At 41.5% G+C, this 20871-nt stretch overlaps 1 protein-coding gene across 3 annotated transcripts in view; it reads left to right on the plus strand.

The window, feature by feature from the left end:
• The window catches only part of Arfip1 (ARF interacting protein 1), a 90203-nt gene extending 71157 nt beyond the window's left edge, over window positions 1–19046 (plus strand). For all 3 annotated transcript variants that reach the window (XM_021158821.3, XM_021158822.3, XM_029475196.2), the window contains 2 exons: window positions 2097–2271; window positions 17237–19046. In XM_021158821.3, the coding sequence (XP_021014480.1) occupies window positions 2097–2271; window positions 17237–17392 (331 nt within the window). In that variant the 3' untranslated portion in view covers window positions 17393–19046. The remainder of the gene's footprint in view (window positions 1–2096; window positions 2272–17236) is intronic.
• The last annotated feature ends 1825 nt before the right edge of the window (window positions 19047–20871 follow it).

Here is a 20871-nt window from a genome sequence, read left to right on the forward strand (position 1 = left end):
CTTCTTCCTGTCCCTCCAACTCCATCTTGGCTTTTTCTCTCTCCTCAAACACTCTTCTGTCTCTGCAACTCTTAGCTCCGCCTCCCTTTTCCCTGTCCAATCACAGGCCTCCTGCTGCACTAATATTTTAATGTAATTGGACAGGGAAAAATCCTGCCTCTCGGGAGGCTGCCTACTATTCTGATTGAAATGTCTTCCAGTACTGGGCATTAATTTTGGGTTGTGATATACTGAATTAATTCTCACCTGTCTATGCCCGTGCCCACACTTTTCTCTTTTGGAGGCATTCTACCAATTTTATTTCCTAATATACTCTTTTACTACCCTTCAAATTTTAATTGTGTCATATTTTTGTTCTTAGAAAGGCTTTCTTAAATGTCCAGTCCCTCCCACTGTCTATAAGGATAGTTTGCATTATGCCATTTTGTTGCAATTGGGTCCTCACAAGCACATTGAGGATGAACTCAGCTCACTGGAAACACAGAAGATGCCAGCGTGGGTCACCATTCAGTGAGCGAATCAGTGGTCCTCATCGGCCCAGAAAGATCTAGTTTGTTAAATTTAGTACAGGTTAAAAATAAGCAGGGCTTGGATGCCAGGCACAGGCCACACGCCTTTAATCCTAGTATCCAGGAGGCAGAACAAACAGGACTTTGAGGCCGGCCTGGTTTTTTAGAGTAAGTTTAGGACAGCGAAAGCAACACAGGGAAACCTTGTCTGGAGAAAAGTAAAAAGTAAAGTCTTTAAAAATCTTGGGAAGCAGAAGCTGGCCAATCTCTGTGAGTTCAAGGCCAGCCTGGGCTTCAGAGTGAATTCCAAGACATCCAGGGCTATATAGAGACAGTCTCAAAAACCCCAAAATAAGTAACATACAAACTAGGGTTGAATCTGAGGGACTGACATATTACTTTTCAAGTTAAGGTATACAATATAGTTTATTGCTTAACATACTCTTCATTCTTGGGACTAGAAGATATGAATCTCCCTGTTGATATCTGAATAAAGACCTTTGGCTGTAGCACATGGATTGTTTTTTAGTAAATTAGAGGTCACTTGTTTTCTTTCAGTTGAGTACAGAATACTTGAGGCAGCTGGGTCATTGCTTTCCATAGCAGTACTGTTAATTTCCACAGGGCTATGACAGAGGTGCTGTGTAGCTGCACGGAGTGAGGTTGATAGAGTAACAATTTTAGAATCATTAAGGCAAAGCATCTCACAGAACCAGGCCATAGTGTCTATAGGAGATGTCATTTTCACATTCTAGATGCTGCTATAACCACAATCCATCTAGCATTGTACTATCATATGTGCCTGTCAAAAACACACACACACACACACACACACACACACACATACAACAAAAGACCAGTATCTGTTGGAATATGATGATCTAGAAAATATACAGGGGCTTTCCAAGAGTCAGTGCCCAGCCTTCAAATATAAAGTAGCTCATTAGCAATTTTCTACATTCATTACATGTTGCAGCAATGGTATTTTCAGTGTGATGGGTAAAAGTTGACATTAATATTTATTATTTAAATACAGTGATGAGAACATTTGAAAGTGCATGCATGCCATGCTTTGGTAACAGTCAGTATGACTTTCAGCAGTTTTGCTAGGCATTCTAAGTTGGCTGGTTTCACCAACTTTGTCTCATCATTAGTAGCCAGTTCACATTAAGAATTGATAACTGCTTTGAACTTGGTTTGGCATCTGTTAAGGTTGACTTTTTTTTTTTAATTTAAGTAGTTGCTAAATGTTGAAGATTTTGTCATTAATATTGTAAATTTAGGGCAGAAATAGTAGATAAGAGTAAGAAGCGGCCCCTCCCTATTCGTGCACACACGTGTACATGCTTACGTTTTACAGTGTTGGAGAACAATGCCAGAGGCTTGCACATTCTAAAGCATTCTAGCACTGAGGTCCCCAGCCCCTTTGTATATTCACAGCTCTTTATTTTTAGGGAAAACTGATTTAAAAAGCATCAGATGTAGACTGGGGCCGGGGTGAGTGTTAATATGAGACTGTTGTTTTCCAGTCCGTCTCTTGACTGTCCCAGTGCTTTCAGGTAAGCATTCTTGATTCTCTTCTTTCAGAGTTGAATATGATGCGTACCGCACTGATTTGGAAGAACTGAACCTTGGGCCACGTGATGCAAACACTCTGCCAAAAATTGAGCAGTCGCAGCATCTGTTCCAAATACATAAGGAAAAATATGATAAAATGCGCAGTGATGTTTCTGTCAAATTGAAATTTCTCGAGGAAAATAAGGTAAATTTATTTGCTTTCTGATAGTTTTTCATGGATTTTAGAATAGTCACTTAAATTCACAGAAATTATTTGTTTCTGATAACTTTTTCATGACAATTGCATGAAGGAATTTGGTTCATAACTAATTTGAGTTTAGATACATAATTTCTGTGACAGGATTCATCAATCATACTGAGTCGTGCATGCTCTCATATATAACAACTGGGTGGGTAAAAAAATACTTGTGTTCAACTCTGATCTTCAGATTGAAGTTGGAAAACAAGGACTTTAAATAGTTAAATAACAGAGGGTTTAGTGGTCCATGCCTGTAATCACAGCATTAGGAGACAGAGGCTGGTCCTGGTTTTATTGTGTGCTTCTTTTTTTTTGGGGGGTGGGGGGCTAGGGGTTGAATCCAAGCCCTGGGCATGCTGGGTAGGTAAGTGGTCTACTACTGAGCTGTGTTCTCCGCCCTTGAGTTTTCCTTTGTGTGAAGGATCTGTTCCTGTGTTTGACATGTCTTCTTAGTTTTCTGTGGAAGATTGTAGTTGTAAATGAGAGAACAACCATGGTGCAGCTAGGTGTTGCTCTGTCCTGTGAGTGGATCTTTCATGGAAACAGTTCCTCTTCCTATGCTGTCTGCTTCCTCTGAAACCTGACAGGCCTTCAACCATGCTTGCTTCCTGGTGCCCTCTGAAAACTGGCATGCAGTCAGTCTGTGACTGTAGCATATACCTGAGACAACCCATTTATAAAGTGAAAAGGTTGGGTTGGCTCACAGTCGCAGAGGTCTCAGTAATAAGGTGCACCCCAACAGGAGGATGTGTCAGACAAAACTGCTTACCCTGTGGCAGCCATTGTGACCCTATTTCCTTACTAGGCCCCACTGCTTTGGTTTTTCTTCCTTTGTTTGTGGTAGGTTTAGGTTTTTTAGTTTTTTGTTTTTTGGGTTTTTTTTTATTTATTTAAGGCATTTTTTTATTAGATATTTTCTTCATTTACATTTCAGATGCTATCCCCAAAGTCCCCTATACCCTACCCCCGCCCTGCTCCCAACCCACCTACTCCCACTTCCTGGCCCTGGCGTTCCCCTGTACTGGGGCATATGATCTTCACAATACTAAAGGCCTCTCCTCCCACTGATGGCCAATTAGGCCATCCTCTGCTACATATGCAACTAGAGACACAGCTCTGGGGAGTAGGTTTAGTTTTTATTCTGCTTTATTGTTTTGAGACAAGGGCTCATTATAGCTCTGGCTATCCTGGAACTTGCTATGTAGACCAGGGTGGCTTCAGATTCACAGAGATTGTCATGCCTCTGTGTACAACACCACAGCCAGCTGTTGTTTTTATTTTTTGAGGTAGGGTTTAGTAGATAGAAAAGGGCTGGCCTTGTATTGATGATTAGCTCTGTTCCTGAGTTTTTAGCTAAGCAGGTGTGTGCCCTGTGCCTGGCCTAAGGCCACACTTAAAGATTCTACTATCCCCAGTAGTGCCATAGGCTGGCAGCCAGGCCTTTTACACATGGTCCTTTGAGGACATTAAAGATTTAAACTGTAGCAATTATTTTTATTTACTTCTAGAAAACTATATTTATATGCTCCCTCATGACATCAAAGGGCCATATTAAATTATTACCTTCTTGTTTTCTTTAAGCCCATAGCTACCATAACATCTGCAGAATAACATATTTCTTTGGGTTCTACCATGTCTAGAAATACTATTCCATTTTTAAAGAGACTGTGATGAAAATACTCACCTGGAAGCTACAGTGATAGAAAAAAGAAAGCTAAGTAGCTTATTAGAGAGATTGCCCAACATGATCGAAGTAGCACAGCCTTTTAAAGCGTTCATTAGCTAAGGTCCACAGGATTATGTTCATTTCAGTCTCAGATGTATTAATCAGTTACATTGTTTAGTATTTTGATGGATAGTATTATATCAATATTTACATATTTGTTGACATTATCACTGATAGAGTACTTAGAAGAGCCCTGGTCTAGAGTAATATGAATGTTGATAACTTTGCAACTAGCCAGGTCCTTTCTAAAAATTTTTTTGTATTACTTTTTTTTTTATAGTCCAGTTATTACCCCATTCCTCCTCCCTACCCCCACTCCTGTCTCCAAGAGTATATCTCCCCACCCCCTTCCCCCACCAGGCCTTGCAACTCCCTGGGGCCTCAACTCTTTCCAGGGTTAGGCGCATCTTCTCTGACTGAGGCCAGACCAAACAGTCCTCTGCTACGTGTCAGGAGCCTCATATCAGCTGGTTCGTGGCTCAGTGTCTGAGAGATCTTGGGGGTCCAGGTTGAGACTGCTGGTCTTCCTATGGGGTTGCCCTCCTCCTCAGCTTCTTCCAGCCTTTCCCTAATTCAACCATGGGGTCCCCAACTTCAGTCCATTACTTGGGTGTACGTATCTGCATGTATGAGGACCTAAGTTCAGATCCACAGCATGCATTTGCAACCTAGGCAATGTGAGGCAGAGACAGGAGGATAGGGCTGGGGCAGGGCGGGGGTGTCACTGGCCAGCCAACAGCTGAACAGTAAGCTCCAAGTTCAGTGAAGAGACCCTGTCTTTAAAAAACATACAGTGGGAAGAGGAAACTTGTAGAGTCTACCTCCAAGAGAAAGACAGGGCATCAAGTGGAGGGATGGGGTTGCCATCCCACAGTTAAAACCACTGACCCAGAATTGTTCCTGTCTGAAAGAACAGCAGGGACAAAAATGGAGAAGAGACTGAGGGAAAGAATGGCGGGCCCAGCTTGGGATCCAGCTCAAGGACAGGCTCCAAGGCTTGACACTATTACTGATGCTATGGTATGCTTACAGGCAGGAGCCTAGCAGTGCTGCCCTCTGAGAGGCCCAACAAGCAGCTGACTGAGAAAGATGCAGATACCACTGGAGGTAGACTCCTCAAGTTCCCTCTCCCCACTGTTGGACATTTCATCTAAGATTCCCCCCACCCCACCCCCGTTGCCCCGGGTGTCATCTCTAAATTTTAAATGTCAGTTAGATGGATCTTATCACAACATTATTTTGTAAGCACTGAAAACATTTTTATGTTGGGAGTAACAGAAAGTTAGTTGCAATTTACACACTCAGCAAATGTAAAGGATGGAATAGGCTGAGGTGGTGTGCGCCCTGATCCCAGCCCTGAGAAGCAGGGGCAGGAGCACCTGCGAGTTCAAGCCAGCGTGGTCTATGGAGAGAGCTGTGGGGCAGCCAGAGCTGTGCAAAGAAAGCTTGGCTTGAAAAACAACAACAGAACAAAACAAAAAGGACTTAGATCTGTGAGAGAACTTTTGCAGGGTTGTATGGTTTAACAACTTTTACCCTTTTTATTTTTAATAATGAGAATAAAAGCAACTGTCTTTCATACAGCTTGCTTCCTTCACAACTTCCAGTCAATTTTGTTCTTCTATTAAACTACTGCTGGGTTAATTTCTCTCTTATACACAGATGTAAATAATCTATTTAGGAATTGAATTTTAACAAAATAAAATGCAGTTTTTAATATTTTATATTTAAAATATTAAATATTTTAAATATTTATAGTTTATAATGCTTGTTCAATGTGTGTTGACTTTAAAAACAGTATTCCTGAATGTGGTAGTTTATAATTTGATGTTTTAAGGACCTGGCTTTGTAGTTCTTTGTAGGGCTGGGTGTTTTGTACTGGTTCTCTGGCTTGTAGCTTTCCATGGTGATACTTCACATTAGGCAAGCACTCTGCAACTGAGTTAGATCCCCAATCCACTCTCTTCTAAGATGAAAGGCCAAATAGCGAGGTGCTAGATAGATGATACAACCAAGGCAGAAAGCCCTTGAGTATGGAACAGACAGCCCTGTGGCAAAGCTATGAAGTCTTAGTGTTAGTGTTTTTTGTGGCTCCTTTTTATAACTTAAAAAAAATAAAAAGTGAGGCTGGCCATAAGATAGGTTCTTTGCTCTGTTTTAAAAGTCAAGGTGTTTACAGTATGTTCTTAGGATGGCCTTGCTGTGCTTTGGCAAAACAGAATGGTTAGGTCTATGGGCGGCAGGCAGCAGAGAGACAGGAAGCCTGTAGCTGAGGGGCTTGTCCTTAGGGACCAGCACTCTGACAAAGCTGGCCCTTAATGCCCTTAATTATTACACTGCAGAAAATCATTTCAGGACCTAGACTTTGAGTAGATGCTTGCCTAACATGGATTTAGGCCCTAGCACAGGGGAGAAGAAAAGATTTACAAAAGATTACAGTTCCAGCATTTGAGACTTGAGAGGCAAGAAGATCCATACATTGAGGTCAGTCTACAGTGCATACTCTGAGGCTAGTCTGAGCTACAGAGTGAGACCATATTTCAAACAAACAAAATGAATTTCAGGGCTGAAGTGAGCCAAGATATGGAGTGTAATTGTCAAAGATAAAAGGAGCACAGCCCTTGGATTTTATCAGGCCTGGGATGGCAGGGGACTTGAGAGGTAAGACTGCTTGGGTGTGGGGTTGTCAGGAAATAGAGGCACATCTTGAGTGTCTAACAACTTTGTTGTCTTTGAAGTTAACATTGCTCAAAGACTATCATCTATAACTAGGTTAGAAGAAAATACAAAGGTTAAAAATTAAGTAAAAACATAAGGTGGTTTACTTATCGTAAAAACAATTGTCTTGTAAGTGAGATTGTGAGGTGAGCCTGTGGTGCTTTGTTCAGATTTAAGGGCTGGGACACACAGCGCTGATGTGTTAGCCACAGAGGACACACACAGGCTCTGGCCCTGAGGAGCACAGACCATGTGCTGCCTTTACTTTCTTGTTTGAGCGCTCTCCCAGACTCAGCTACATGAACCAGGTCCTGGTGTGAGAGGAGGCTTGCTCTCTCTTCCCATGTTCCCTTCACTTCCCTCTGTTTGCTCTTGCTACAAGTGTGCACTGTTGTACACTTCTGTATGTGTGCATCCCCTAAGTCTGAGGAACAGATGGCCATATTTGAATTTGTTATTCTCCCTTTGTCAGAACCCATGTTCCACTTTATGTTTTCTGCCTTCCCTCCCCGTGATGTGCCTTTAACTTACACAATCTATATTACTCTCTGATGTGCCCTTCGTTGTTTGCTAACTAACACTGGGTTTGTAGCAGTGAGGACTGAGTTAAGTAGATTCTTGGAATGTTTCACCTTCCATCATTTCTCCTTTTAGACCTTTAAATAATGTTGTTTGAGGTATTTTGTGATCTAAAGCAACTTGTTTATCTGCCATTTGTTCTTTCAAGTCTCAAAGCAAAATATAGGCCACTTTAGTAAAAAAAAACAAACCCCAACATCTTTGGTGCTCTGCACAGTCTGTGAAAATAGGTACCGAACCCTCCTTTAAGCCTTCCTGACATTCAATGATGGTTCAGACATTCACCACAATGTGTGCACTCTTCCCCACAGTGGAGGTCTACTGCAGGATCTGCTCAGCCATCGAGACTGACTCACTGGCTTGAACCACTGGCTCTGACTGGCTTTCTGTGCTTATTGTTGACACAGAAAGAAGCAGATTAGCTCAAGCAGCTCATTTGTTTTAAACAGTTCTTGTGTGCTGGGGCCACCAAGAATGTGAGATACATGGTTCAAGGTTAATCTGAGGCTGGGAGTGTAGCTAATGGTAGAGAGCTTGTCCAGTGTGCTTGAGGCCCTGGATGCTAGAACTCAGAACTAGGAAAGAGAAGGCAAATGACAGGTATTTAAAGCTAATGCATATGTTGGGGATAGGGTTAAATGTTCAAAATCATCCAATAAAACCATTTAGGGTACAAATCTAAAAAGTAGGGGTTTGTTTTTAAGAAAGATAAAATTGCTCTTACCTTAAGACACTGTTAATTAGCTATGACCATCAAATGCAGATTTGTTTCATTAGTTTGTATTTTAATAACTTAAAAGATGGTGGGGGTCAGAGAAGGATAGGCTGGATTTTGGATAGAGAGTTCAATGGCAAAAAGAACAATTCACATTTTAAAAAATCAGTTATTCTTGTAAATAAATAAATCAGTTATTCCCAGTCTGAGGTTGATATAACAATAGTTGTTTATACTCTTGCCTAAAATGGTAGCATTCTTGATCACCTAGTGTGTGATGCTGAGCACAAAAGTGTGTGATCTACCTACATTTGGATCCTGGGAACATTCCTTTATCCATGTCATTTTGATCACCCACTCTCATTCCTTTGGTCCTCCTGGCTACTGTACCTGGTTCCCCTCTGTTCCCCCTCCCCCTCTCCTCACATTGTTCAGGGTCTTGTATACTCTGCACTCTTCCAGAAGTTCCTGCCTCTGGCTATGCTCTCCCACATATCTATAATAAGCCTTTTCCTCCACCATACCTAGGAGCAGTCATGTTTCTCCCCTCCCCTCCCTTTTCCTTTTTACTTCTTTTTTACACTCACCAGGAAGACAGAATATGCAGCATTTGTCGTTCTTAATCTGTCTTGCTTTACTTAACCTAATGATTAATGGTTTTTCATCCATTTTCCTAAAAATATCATGATCCAATTTTTTTACAGCTGACTAAAATTCCATTGTATGTAAGTCCTACATCTTCCTTATCTGTTGATGGGCACTTGGTGCTTTATCTCTTCGCTGTTGTCAGTGGTAAAGCAATGACTATGAATGAGTATGGATACAGAGACTCTTCTGTGGTAAGGTTTAGTGTCTTAAGATACTTGTAGCTTTCTTGGGAGCCTTCTGAGCCTCTCTCCAGGAGGGAGTTTTACATTCTGGGGTTTCTCTTTGTATCCATGGCTGTTCTAGAACTCATCTGTAGAACAGGCTGGCCTTGAACTCAGAGGCCACCTGCTCTGCCTCCCAGGTGCTGGGATTAAAGGTGTGTACCACCACACACAGCCATATTAAATTTTTTAGTCCATATAAATGTTCTACCTAAGCCAGGTGTACTGTAATCTCAGCTTCTCAAGAGGCTGAAGCAGGAGGATCATGAGTTCTAGACTAGCATGGGCGATACAGTAAGGTGATGACATTCCACCTAAAAAGCCACAGAAACAAACAAACAAAAAAAACCAGTCCCTCCTTTGTCAAAGCAAATACTGGACTAATGAGATGTTTCAGCAGGCGACAGATTTAATCCTGGAGAGCCACACGGTGTAAGGTGAGAAGTAACTGCCACGGTTTGTCCTGGGAGTGTTACACATTTGCGCTGGTCTTTGTGCACACACACAGAGATGTTTCAAGTTAAATTCTCTTCTAAGGAGAAAGGAGAATATATACAGCTAGAATATCCTTTTAAAAACATGCCTCACCATTTCTCCAAATTTAGTCTCAAAATAGAGTTCTATTTTCCAAACACAGCCAGGGAGGGCCTGTAATTCCCTGGTTTGCTTTAAAGCCTGGTGATCAGTTCTGTGCTAAGAAGAGAAAGTGAGCTAACGTAAGCACATGAGTTACCTCCCCTCATCCTTACAGGGCAAAGTAGGAGTCATGTGATGAAGAAGCTATTTGCTCATGGATAGTGTTTCCAGCTTGTGGTTAAATGCCTTCCACATTACTGTTTTTTCTTCTAAATCCAAGTAAAGGGGAAGTGTTTTGTGGTTGTGGTATTGCCTCCCCCTCCCTTCAGAAATCAGACAAAAATGTCCATGACCTATGAGCAAAGAGAACTGTGAATTGAGGGTTGATTTTGAAATTAGACTTATCTAAATGTGACTTACCCAGAACTGCTTAGAGCAGTGTGAGACGATGAGTGGAGGTGGCATTGAGCTGTGGCAGGACGGGCACACCAGGCTGACCAGGTTACTTACCACTTGCACTCATATTTCCAACAGAGTAACGTGTTCTAGTGCAGATGCTTGGTTCGTAGGTTTAGGGATTTGGCGTTTGGGTTTTAGAGACAGTGTCTCATGTAGCCCAGGCTAGCTAGCCTTGAACTCACAGTATATGAGAGTTACCTTGAGTTTCTAACTCTCCTCCTATCTCCACTACTTAAATGCTAGGACTTCATAGGCATGCATGTCTTCTGATTCTTCCTGGTTAGAAGTAGCCAGTTTATGTGCAGGGTAGAGTTGGAGTTTCAGGTTTCTGGTGGATGCGGTAGAGGAGTGTAATAAGTAGAACTGTCTTCTACTTTCAAGAGGATTTGCCTACAAATGTGTGTGCTTCTAAACCATGGTGCTGCACTATTCTGTAAATGGTGGTGGTGTCTGTGGGCTTCTCAGCTCCACATTTCACTGATACTGCTAGCCTTGACCATCTTCCAAGTTGTTTTGCCAGATGTTGTAATTTTGTGTTATATATAAGAGGTCAGTTTGAGGTTTGAAATGGGGTACTACTGTCCTGGACTAAATCTTAATAGTTTCTGTCTCTTGGATTGGTTACATTTTGAGAAGAGTTCAGAGTAAAATCTCAAGATAATCGCAGTGTTTGACTTGAACTCTGCTTCTTGGGAGCTTCCTGGGTTCCTGTCAGAACTTGGCACTTTGCTCCTGTCAGAACTTGTCTGTGCTCTGTTATGTGTGGTCAAAACAACTACTTGATAAGGGTGATTGGATTTTTAAAAAATCTTAAACTTAAAAAGCATTCTGGTTTTCTGTCCTCTTAAACTAAAAATCCTGATTTTTCTTTTTGTAGAACTGCATTGAACCCTGGGCTTACACATGCTAAGCAGGTACTCGGAATGAGCTTCGCCCAGCCCTTCCTCAGCTCAGTAAAGCTGAGCATGTTACTGCTTGCAGTTTTTAAAAGAATTTATAAATTTCATTAAAACATTTCTCCTAAGTAAATGAGATCAGAATTTTGTAATTTAGACTCATAATTTTTCTTAAAGTTAGTTTTCCATGATGTCCATAATACATTGCTATTTAAGAAAACAGTTTTGTGAATAGTGGTGACTGTGAATGGGCCTTTGCTTTCAGTCAGTTCTATATTACACAGTGTCCAAATGCCAGAGCACAAGGCTTTCTGCTCCCTGGGTGACTCTGTACACTCTTGTCTCTATTTTGTCACTAGCTCAGGGAGCAGTGTGGTCTGATAGAGACCTTTAAAGAGTTAACTGCCCGTAATACCCGCCTACACTCCCAACACACTGTTGTCCTTCTGCATCCAGGAGCACCTGAATGGTTAGAACTGATTCTGTACAGGTCAGGAATGAAGTCATGGTGTGAGAGCGATTCTGTTCACTGTTTCCTGGACCATTTCTGGGAAATGTCTGCCGTAGCCTGTCTCTGGACCTCAGTGTATCCAGTGCTCTCAAGCCCATGGCCATCAAACTCTTCTAGAAGATTGCTGCTCTCTCACCTTGCTTCTTTTGAAAATTAGCTTTAAGAACTCAGATGTTCGTGCGAATGACATACATGGCTTCATTTCCCTAACAACTTTCGTATTTCTTCCTTCCCATCTGTCCCCTCCCCATATCACCAGACCCTTCTTCAGTACAGCATTTGGTTGTATTGTCACTGCTACTGGCTTTAATTACCCTCACAGAAACACTCCGAGAATGAATCTAAAGTGCTCGGCATTTAGTCAGTGGTCACTGCTCTGTGAGAAGTCTGTAAATGGAGAACACTTGTTACAAGGATTTTGTATAGTATATATTTTTATCTATGTAATACACAATTTTGTTGTTATAGAGAGTGCTTACTGCTCTAGGACCAGTGGGCCCTGGAAGAATAGAACTGGTAACGTGAGGGAAACTTAAGTCTCATGCAATAGCCAGCTTTATTCAGAGCATCTGGTAATTTATACTCTGAAGGTCAAGATGAGTCACATGAGTAAAGTGTCCAATCATAAGGGCAAGCCACAAGGGGCAAAACATTTTTCCATAGAGGCACATAAGCAAATAATAATAGCCAGTTGTGATGAATAATTTGAAGTAAATTCACTCCTATCTGATACCCTGAAGGGGCACAAAAGCATAATGTAAGAACAATTCTGTGTTTTTTAAGAAACTGAGGTCACAAGAAACCTCTTGGTTTCTTGGAGATCAACGAGGCAGTGCCTTATTAGCTTTCTACCCCCACTTCCCTAATTGAATCAAATGAGTAAGACGTGGACCTCCCCTCCTCTCCACTCCACTCCCCTCCCCTCCCCTCCCCTCCCCTCCACTCCCCTCCCCTCTCTTCCCCACACTGTTGTCTTCTTCTCACTGCCTTCCCAGTGCCACCTTCTCTGCCCGTAGTTGCTTTGGCCTGACAGGCCTGTGAGCTGATGATGTGATACTTCAGGAACCTAGTGGCGGGCTGAGAGGGCCTGCTCACATCTGCCTTTTCTTCTGGTGGCTTCCTACAAAGCTCAGTGACAGACAAGGAAAACACCAAATGTTGATTTTGAAATAGCAGGGTGTGGGAGAAAAGTTCATACTTGGTGTCCTAGTAGTTGAGCCCCTCTTCAGGATGGCCTGTTGCACCTGTCTGCATGTGCTTACGCTAGTCTTTTGCTCAGGAATTTGGGTAGATTTAATGCAACTCCTGTTTCCTAGACTTACTGGGAGACCAGGTAATTACTTTGAAGTGCCTCACAATATGACTGTATTTATTAAGATCATAACATATCTTAACTGGGTGACACCTGTTGTTAATTCTCTGAATAGGAAGATGTGTGTAAGGCTGAGGCATAGCATAGCTCTTAGACCTGGCATGCATGAAGCTTGTGGTCTTACAGCTTTGCTATTGACACCCTAGGACTTACTGTAGGACCCCCATGGTGCTAATCATCCCAGAATGCTGTGGGGGATAGAGAAAGGGTTGTCCACAGGCGTCATCTCTAAGCAGTCGCTGGTGGGTTGTTCTGCCTTTAACAATTAAGTATTGTGTGGTACTAAGTTTAGGGCACTTGACAGACGGAGCTGGGGTGGCTCTGTGTAGATCTCATCTGGGCTGTTCACTAGCAGATCTTCATAAAGGTTCTTTGTAACTGAGCACACTGTGCTTTAGTATATTTCATTTTCAATTTCTTTCTTTCTGCTGTTACGTTTTAAAGTTTTGTCAAATTGGCTGTCATTTTTTGCCTGTAATAGTTACCCTTCTCACTCTTGTTAAGTCTCTGCTTTTGTTGTTTTATGTATCCCTTTAACCACAAAATGTTTTCTAAAGTAGTTCAGAAAGCTTTTCTCTGCTTTATATGTACAGAAAGACCTGTGAGAGCTTAATGTTGAGGCTAGGGATGTAGTTTAGGGACAGAGTGCTTGCTGAGCATACACAGGCTCTGGGTTTTGTCCTTAGCAATGTGTGTGTGCGCACACACACACACACACAGGTTTAGTGTTGTCCTTATAACTTTAGACTCTCTCTTGCTTGCTCCAACCCTCGTGCTAGGCTCTTGCCCCACTACCGCTGCTATTGGGCGTGCCCTATCCCCAGTGTCTGTCTCTAATTTTTGCTTAGAAGTGTTCTGTAATGTCTGCTGTCTTGTGAGTGCTGGCTGCTATACTAGGTGAAAGAGCATGCAGCCATCCAGGAGTGTGATTTCCAGGTTCCTCACACTCCAGTCTGTCCTCAGGAGGTCTAGCCTTAGGCGTTTCTTGGCTTTTTGAACTGTGAATCTTGATTTTCTTTCTGTTTCTTTTCTTTAAAAGATTCTCTGTGGGGTTGGAGCCATGACCCAGTTAGAGCATGTGCCTCACAACCCATAAGACCTTGGGTTCAGTCCTCAGTGCCCACCCCACAAAATGGGTTAAGTACAATGATGCAAAATGTATTTCATAGATTTACTTAATACACTATTAAGTGAAATAATAGCTCACTATAGTGTTAAATTACTGTATTATTATAGTACAGGCGTTACAAATATCATACCATGTGGATATCGTCTCTTAGTATCTGCTTAGACTAGTGTATTTTGGATTTCAGAGTTTCTTGAATTTTGGAATATTTGTTATGGTGAAGAAATCTAGTCCTAAGCACAGAATATGCGTAAATATACACCGTTACACACGTAGCCTGAAGGTGTACTATGTGCCACTTTCAATAGTCCTGCATTTGGACCACACATGAGGTCTAGAGGGAGACTTTTCCACTGTGTCATAATCAACACTTAAGATATGGATTTTGTAGTATTTGGGGTTTTTTTTGTTTGTTTGTTTTTTCAAATTGGGTTGTTTAACCTGTAATAAGATTTTTGCAAAATTTAGAAGATTTTTGCAAAATTTAGTTATTTTGAAATTGTTTTGCAACTGCTTTTCTAATACTGCTTAATTACAATTTTTATTTAATAATGGTTTCTCTATATGCTTGGGGTAGGGCGAGGCTGCCCATGCATGCATGCAGAGGTCACAGGAAGACCTTGGGTGTCCTGCAGTGTGCTCTCAAGTTTATTCCTTTAAGAAAGGATCTCTTACTGGACATGGAGTGAGGCTGTGCCCAACAAACCCCAGTGATCCCCCTGCCTCACTGCCCAGGATTTGGGTTGCAGATGTGTATGCAGTGCTCGGCTTGCTTCTTTTCTTTTCTCTCTCTTGTCCTCTAATATAGTTGCTAAGGTTTGAGTGCATCTCTTCATGCTCGCATAGCTAGTAGTCTTCCCACCGAGCCATCTCCACAGCCCAGCTCTTCTTATTTAATAACCAGAGCAGGGGTGGCACATCAGGGACAGCAGCATGGGCTCCCTCCATCATATGAACGTGTACATGATGCAGGATGGCTAGCAAGAAGCAGAGAATCAAACTATCCTCTTTTAAAATCAGTAAGTGTATTGAGGATTTACTTTGATTTACTAATGTTTTGAAATTAATGAATTAGTGTTTTAATGTTCTTATTTTAATTTATGTCTGATTTTTAAGACATTACTACGAACACTAAACACATGTCTCAGTTATCATACTCAGTATTGACAGACACATGAGTGACCTGTTTTGGCATAAGATAACATTAAAGCTGTGTTGGGGGAAACAGTGGTTTGTGGTGAAGTGAGGATGGAAGTTTATACTGGGTTACTGTTTGCAAGGCTGTTTGCTTGTGTTGCCTTCCCATTGTAGTGTCAAAGCTTTGCATGGAGGTTATCTTCAGCAAGGACAGCCAGGTGCTTTCTTTAGATGGCTTTTACACATCAGCCTCCTCATGGCTGGAGACTGCTTTTGTGGCTGTGGGTATCATATTGTTTTGTTGTGAAAACACAACTAGAATTTAGCCCAAAAAAGCCTATCTGTGTGTCGCATGGCTTATGTTCACTGTGGGATGGGGGTTGCTTTAAGCACAATAGATGCTCCAGTCAGAACTTTGTGAGCTGCCAGCTTTTCTTCAGCACTCGACCTCTCTCTCTCTCTCTCTCTCTCTCTCTCTCTCTCTCTCTCTCTCTCTCTCTCTCTCTCTCTGTGTGTGTGTGTGTGTGTGTGTGTGTGTGTGTGTGTGTGTGTGTGTGCGTGTGTGTGTGTGCAGTTTGTTGCCACCTCCAAGGCCGGGGAGAGAAGCTGACCTGTGTGACATTGTAGGTTAGCTAGTTACAGTTCTTTACAGGTTCAGTACATGAATTAAAGTTCATCTTCTTCTGTTCTCTTTCATTGAAAAGTATTAGGAGATAAATTTCAGGAAATATACTTGTGGCCCAAACAGCAGTAAAGTGACCAGTTAAAACTTCTTTGTAGAAATTGGACTTTCATGATCAAAATACAGTGGTCCCTTATTTGCTATGTAGTTCAAGAATCATCCAAAATAGAAGTGCAGAAACATAGGTAGAGCAGTACTTGTGATAGCAGAGCAAGGTGGAGTAACTGTGAGCCCTTGGAAGGTCTGCTGGGAAAGCCTTAGGCAGAAGGAACTGTGCTTTGTAAACTTTATAAAATGCAGTCAACTACCCCACACTCTTTTCTTCTGGTTTCTTTCACAGAACATTGGTTTCTTGCAGCTCACCCATGTTGCATGTAATCAGTTGCTTGTTTCTTTCTGTTGTTGAACATTATCCATCTTATGGGAATACCCCAGTACGTCTAATCACTGTGGTTGATATTTGAGTTGTTTCTTTTTTGAAGCTATCACAAGTAAATCAGCCCCTAACTCTAACCCAGCCTGCCTGAGCATCCCTGTGTGCACCTCGGCGTGCATTCTCTTAGGTAAAGATCTAGGAGTGGAGTGGTTGGATTGCACATTAGTCATATGCTTAACTGCTAAGAAACTTTTCCATTTCTCATTTCCACAAACGGTGCTGGAGTTCAGTCACTCTGCATCTTTAGCAGTGACGGGGCCACAGTGTGGGATTACTGTAGATTTTCCTAGTAACTAAAGAGTGGGAAGTATTTCCATGTGCTTACTTAGCCTCTCTATATCCCTTGGTAAAGTAACTACTCAGTCTTTTCCCATTGCAGGTGTAGATATTAACTTCTTACTAAATTATTTATATGCCTGTGATCAAACTCTTTAAATGTTTACCTTTCATTTTCATGGGGGTGTGTAAAAAGTAAATCTAAAAACAGTATTGGTGTGTTATTGGTATCACTGTAAGTAATAATAAGTACTTGGAAGTAACTGAGTTATATGAGTTTAAATGAACTGACTTTCTGGGCAATGTTTGCTGCTGTTTGATTTTTTTCAAAAAAAAAAAAATGCAGCATCTAAAAGTATTCAGCCTACCCAGGTTTATGCAAAGTTTCGCCTTAGTGCTGCCTATGCCTGGTATGCATCTGGTGGTGTATTGCAGCATGCTAACTGCAGATAATGTTCCCCTTTCTATACCTCACATGGTTTAAATATACTTAATTCCAGAAGGAAATATGATGGTATTTTTTTGTTAATATTCTCAAAAATGTTGTTTGGAAATGATTAACAGGACTGGGTATTAGCTCTCATTGGTAGAGTATTTTCTTAGCCAAATGCAAGTTCCTAAAAATGCAAAACCAAAACATCCCAAGTTGACCTGTCCCCTTTAGGAAATGAAAAGGTCACTGAGCAGACATTGTGTACTTGGTATTTGTGAACATTGTCATTCTATTAGAGTGGTTCTTTGGGAGACACGTAAGTTAGGGATGTAGTAAATCTCCCTGTCTGGTATGCCGCCTGTGGTATAACGCTCAGCCTGTCCCTCTGCCCTGTCCACAGGTGAAAGTGCTACGCAATCAACTGGTCCTTTTCCACAGCGCAGTTGCTGCCTACTTTGCTGGGAATCAGAAGCAGCTTGAACTGACACTTAAGCAGTTCCATGTCAAATTGAAAACCCCTGGAGTGGACGCTCCATCTTGGCTCGAAGAACAGTAAACTCCCCTGGACAAGAAGGAACAGTGTATTGTTAAACAACTAATGAACTAGTAAGAGTTACGTAGTGTTGGGGAGGCCGTGGAGTGACCACCATTGTAGTGGCCCTTGCACAGATAGCTTTTATTTTTCCCTTTTCATACATAACAATTGAGCTGTTAAATTTGATGGGAAGGTAGGTGATTTTTTATGTAAACATAATTTCTATAATTCTAAACATAATAATTTTCCTTTTTGAGAAATCCTTTTTGTATTGTGAAGGTTATGGCTATTTCTGTAGGTTGAAGTATTTAATATAGATTTGCACTGACAAGATAAAAATTCAAGGCTTTTTTGGTCCCAGAAATGAGGGCCAGCTATAGTTTTCCAAGGGAGGTTTACATGATTTGTATCAATGTCAGATATTTTATATATGAATATATTCAACATCTTTTAGAAGTTCATGTTTGTGTATTATCTTAAAGAAAAAAGAAGCTATTTTGCAGAGTAAGTTTTATGATGTCCTGCAGTGTCACACAAGGGGCAGCCGAATAAATGACTGACTGGCCCATAGCTTGTTGCAGATACACTTTAAAAATTAATCTGTAACACTGTAATTTTGTTTAGATATTTATAAAGGTCCGGGAATCACACAGTCATATTTTTATGATGTGTTTAAACTTATGAATTTGACAGTTGTGCTAGCAGTTTTGATTTATAATGAAATCTGCTTAAGAGGGATGGATAGGTTTTGTTATTTTGTTTTGGTTTTTTTTAACATGTGGACATAGAAATGGAAATTATTAGCAGTTTCTAGAGCAGAAATTTATAGATTAGAAAGCTAGTTTGGGAGTAAATTCCCTTTTGATAGAAGAGAATTTCCAGACTGTGTTCATTGGCTTCCGTGCGTGACTATACCAGTTAAGCCTTAAATCACAGATATGTGCCTTCTCCGATGCAGTAATTCTTGCCCAACCATTGTACATACATGAGGAAACCCCTATGAATAACATTTGATTCATCTGTAACGCTGGGATATTTTGTCCTCATAAAACCACACTTGAGGTGGATGGCGAAACCAACCTTTGAATTTTATATTTTGTTTCTCTTGAGTCCTCTTGAAGAAGGGGGTGATGGGAGAGTTTTCCCCCCTTGGGTAATGAAAAGGTTGTGTAAAGTGTGTTGAGGTCGTAGGACAGAAAATCCAGTGCTGGGTTGGTTACTTGTGCAGCACTGTGGTCCTGTGTATGTGGTTGGCTTGTCTACTGTGTGGTTCCTCAGCGATGTGATCTTGTTTAAATGCAAAGGTCCCTTGATTTTGTCATACATAGAAATGAGTATTTTCAGAGATCCCACTTTACCTGTTATTTCTATTGTGTTGAAATGAAGTACTTAAAATTACTGTTCTCCGTGAACTATGTAGACTGTATGATGTGTTACATATGGCCAACTGCCTTTAGCTGGCCTTTTTTATTAATATGCCTGTTTTGAGTGCTTAATACAGTATAATGTGATTGTAAGTCATGAGCCTATTTTAAATCATTCCCTCCTGTGTATGTGTGCTCTGAGAGAGCTTCACTCTATTCTCCCAGCAGAGTAACTTGTGATGGTATTTACATTCCCCAGAGTGTGCCTCTGGTGTGAATTCTGTCTTCTTATTAAAGTGTCTGCTGCAGAATCCAGTGGCCCTGGCCTTGTAAATTTTAAATAAGAAGTAACTATTTGGAACTTGAGAGGATGTGCTTTTCTGATCTTCATTTAGTGGGAGAAAAAGGTGCTTCTGTTACTCTGCCCAACTCTGAGTTCTTCTCCTCAGCCTGAATCTCTCAGGACCTGAGCACATGCAGCCTCACCGAAGTTCAGCAACATTGTAGCGGAGGAGCTAAATATTCATAGACTCCTGGATTGATGAATTTTTTTCACAAAAGTAAAAATAACAGTGATTTCTGAATAGTGAGCACATAGGCAGAAGAAGTGCAACTTCATACTGTACAGTGGTTTGTTCAGTTTGTTTCAGAGGCAGTTCCTAGCTACTGTAGCAGAATAAAGGTTCAGCAAGGGGACTCTAGGGACTCCCTTGCCATCTTCAGGAAGTCACCTGACAGACCTGAAGTTAGGTGTCTAAGTTGCTGGACTATTAGTACGATAAACTCGGGTGTAAATATTCCTTAGCCAGCTCTGTTATTCTTAGGCTCTGTTCGTAGAAGAGAAGACAGGCCATCAGAATGCATGCACACTTTAAAGATGGTTCTAGACTGCAGGCTTGTCTTCAGGAGTAAGATGTGCCCATTTCCAGAAGCATCTGTAGGAACTAAGCAGATTTTTTTCCTTTTAATTTTTTTTACTAGGTATTTTCTTCATTTACATTTCAAATGCTATTCTGAAAGTTCCCTATACCCTCCTCCCACCCTGCTCCCCAACCCACCCACTCCCACTTTTTGGCTCTGGCATTCCCCTGTACTGGGGCATATAAAGTTCACAAGACCAAGGGGACTCTTTTCCCAATGATGGCCGACTAGGCCATCTTCTGATACATATGCAGCTAGAGACAGGAGCTCTGGGGTACTGGTTAGTTCATATTGTTGTTCCACCTATAGGGTTGCAGACCCCTTTAACTCCTTGGGTACTTTCTCTAGCTCCTCCTTTGGGGGCCTTGTGCTCCATCCAGTAGCTGACTGTGAGCATCCACTTCTGTGTTTGCTAGGCACTGGCACTGAGCATATTTTTAAAGTAAAAATGTCAGTAGTAAAATGATTCTTGAGTCAGCGGAGTCACTTTGTGGTGTTGTAGTTGACAAGGGAGCTGCTGTCCAGAAGATAGATAAAGGATAAACGAAATCTGAGGACTTTGGAAATGTGCCTCAGGACAGTGGGCTGGGAGACATGGCTTTTCTTACATTGAAGTAGAAGTTATTCTAGAAAAACATACATTGAAGAAACTGGTTTGCTAAATTCTGTGCACCCGATAGCCAGAGAGCTTTCAGCTGGTTCTTCTGTCTCTGCTCCCGGGTCAGGCTGAGTGCTGAGGCTTCCGGTACACACTATGCCACCTCTCTGGCCCCTGTTCTTTTAAATCAGAGTCTGAAAAGGTCCCCAGACTTGCAGGAACAGTCTGGTTAAGTCTAAATGACTTTAAGGTCACTCCCCACATTGCCTCCCCCGACCCCTGCAAATGTGGGCAAACCACATTGACTTTACCTGAGAGACTGATGGGCCCAAGTATGTAGGCAGATAAAATAAGGATACAAACCAAACATTAACAGATAAATTATGACATCTAATTTAAAACAATTCTTTGGTCTACATCTAACTTTACAGTTTATTGGAGACGGGTACAGATTGGCATGGTAACGATATGGATGCACTTGCTTAGTGGTAACAAACAGAAAAGCACACTATCCAGTGCTACAGAGCGGCAGCTTCATTTCTCAGAGCTGAGCACGATAGTAATTTTCTAATCAGTAACACCAAGAACCCAGCTTTGTGTAGGTGTGTAGTATAAAG

Source organism: Mus caroli, unplaced genomic scaffold, assembly GCF_978045245.1.
Source record: "Mus caroli unplaced genomic scaffold, Mus_caroli_1 scaffold_3, whole genome shotgun sequence".
NCBI classification, from domain to species: domain Eukaryota; kingdom Metazoa; phylum Chordata; class Mammalia; order Rodentia; family Muridae; genus Mus; species Mus caroli.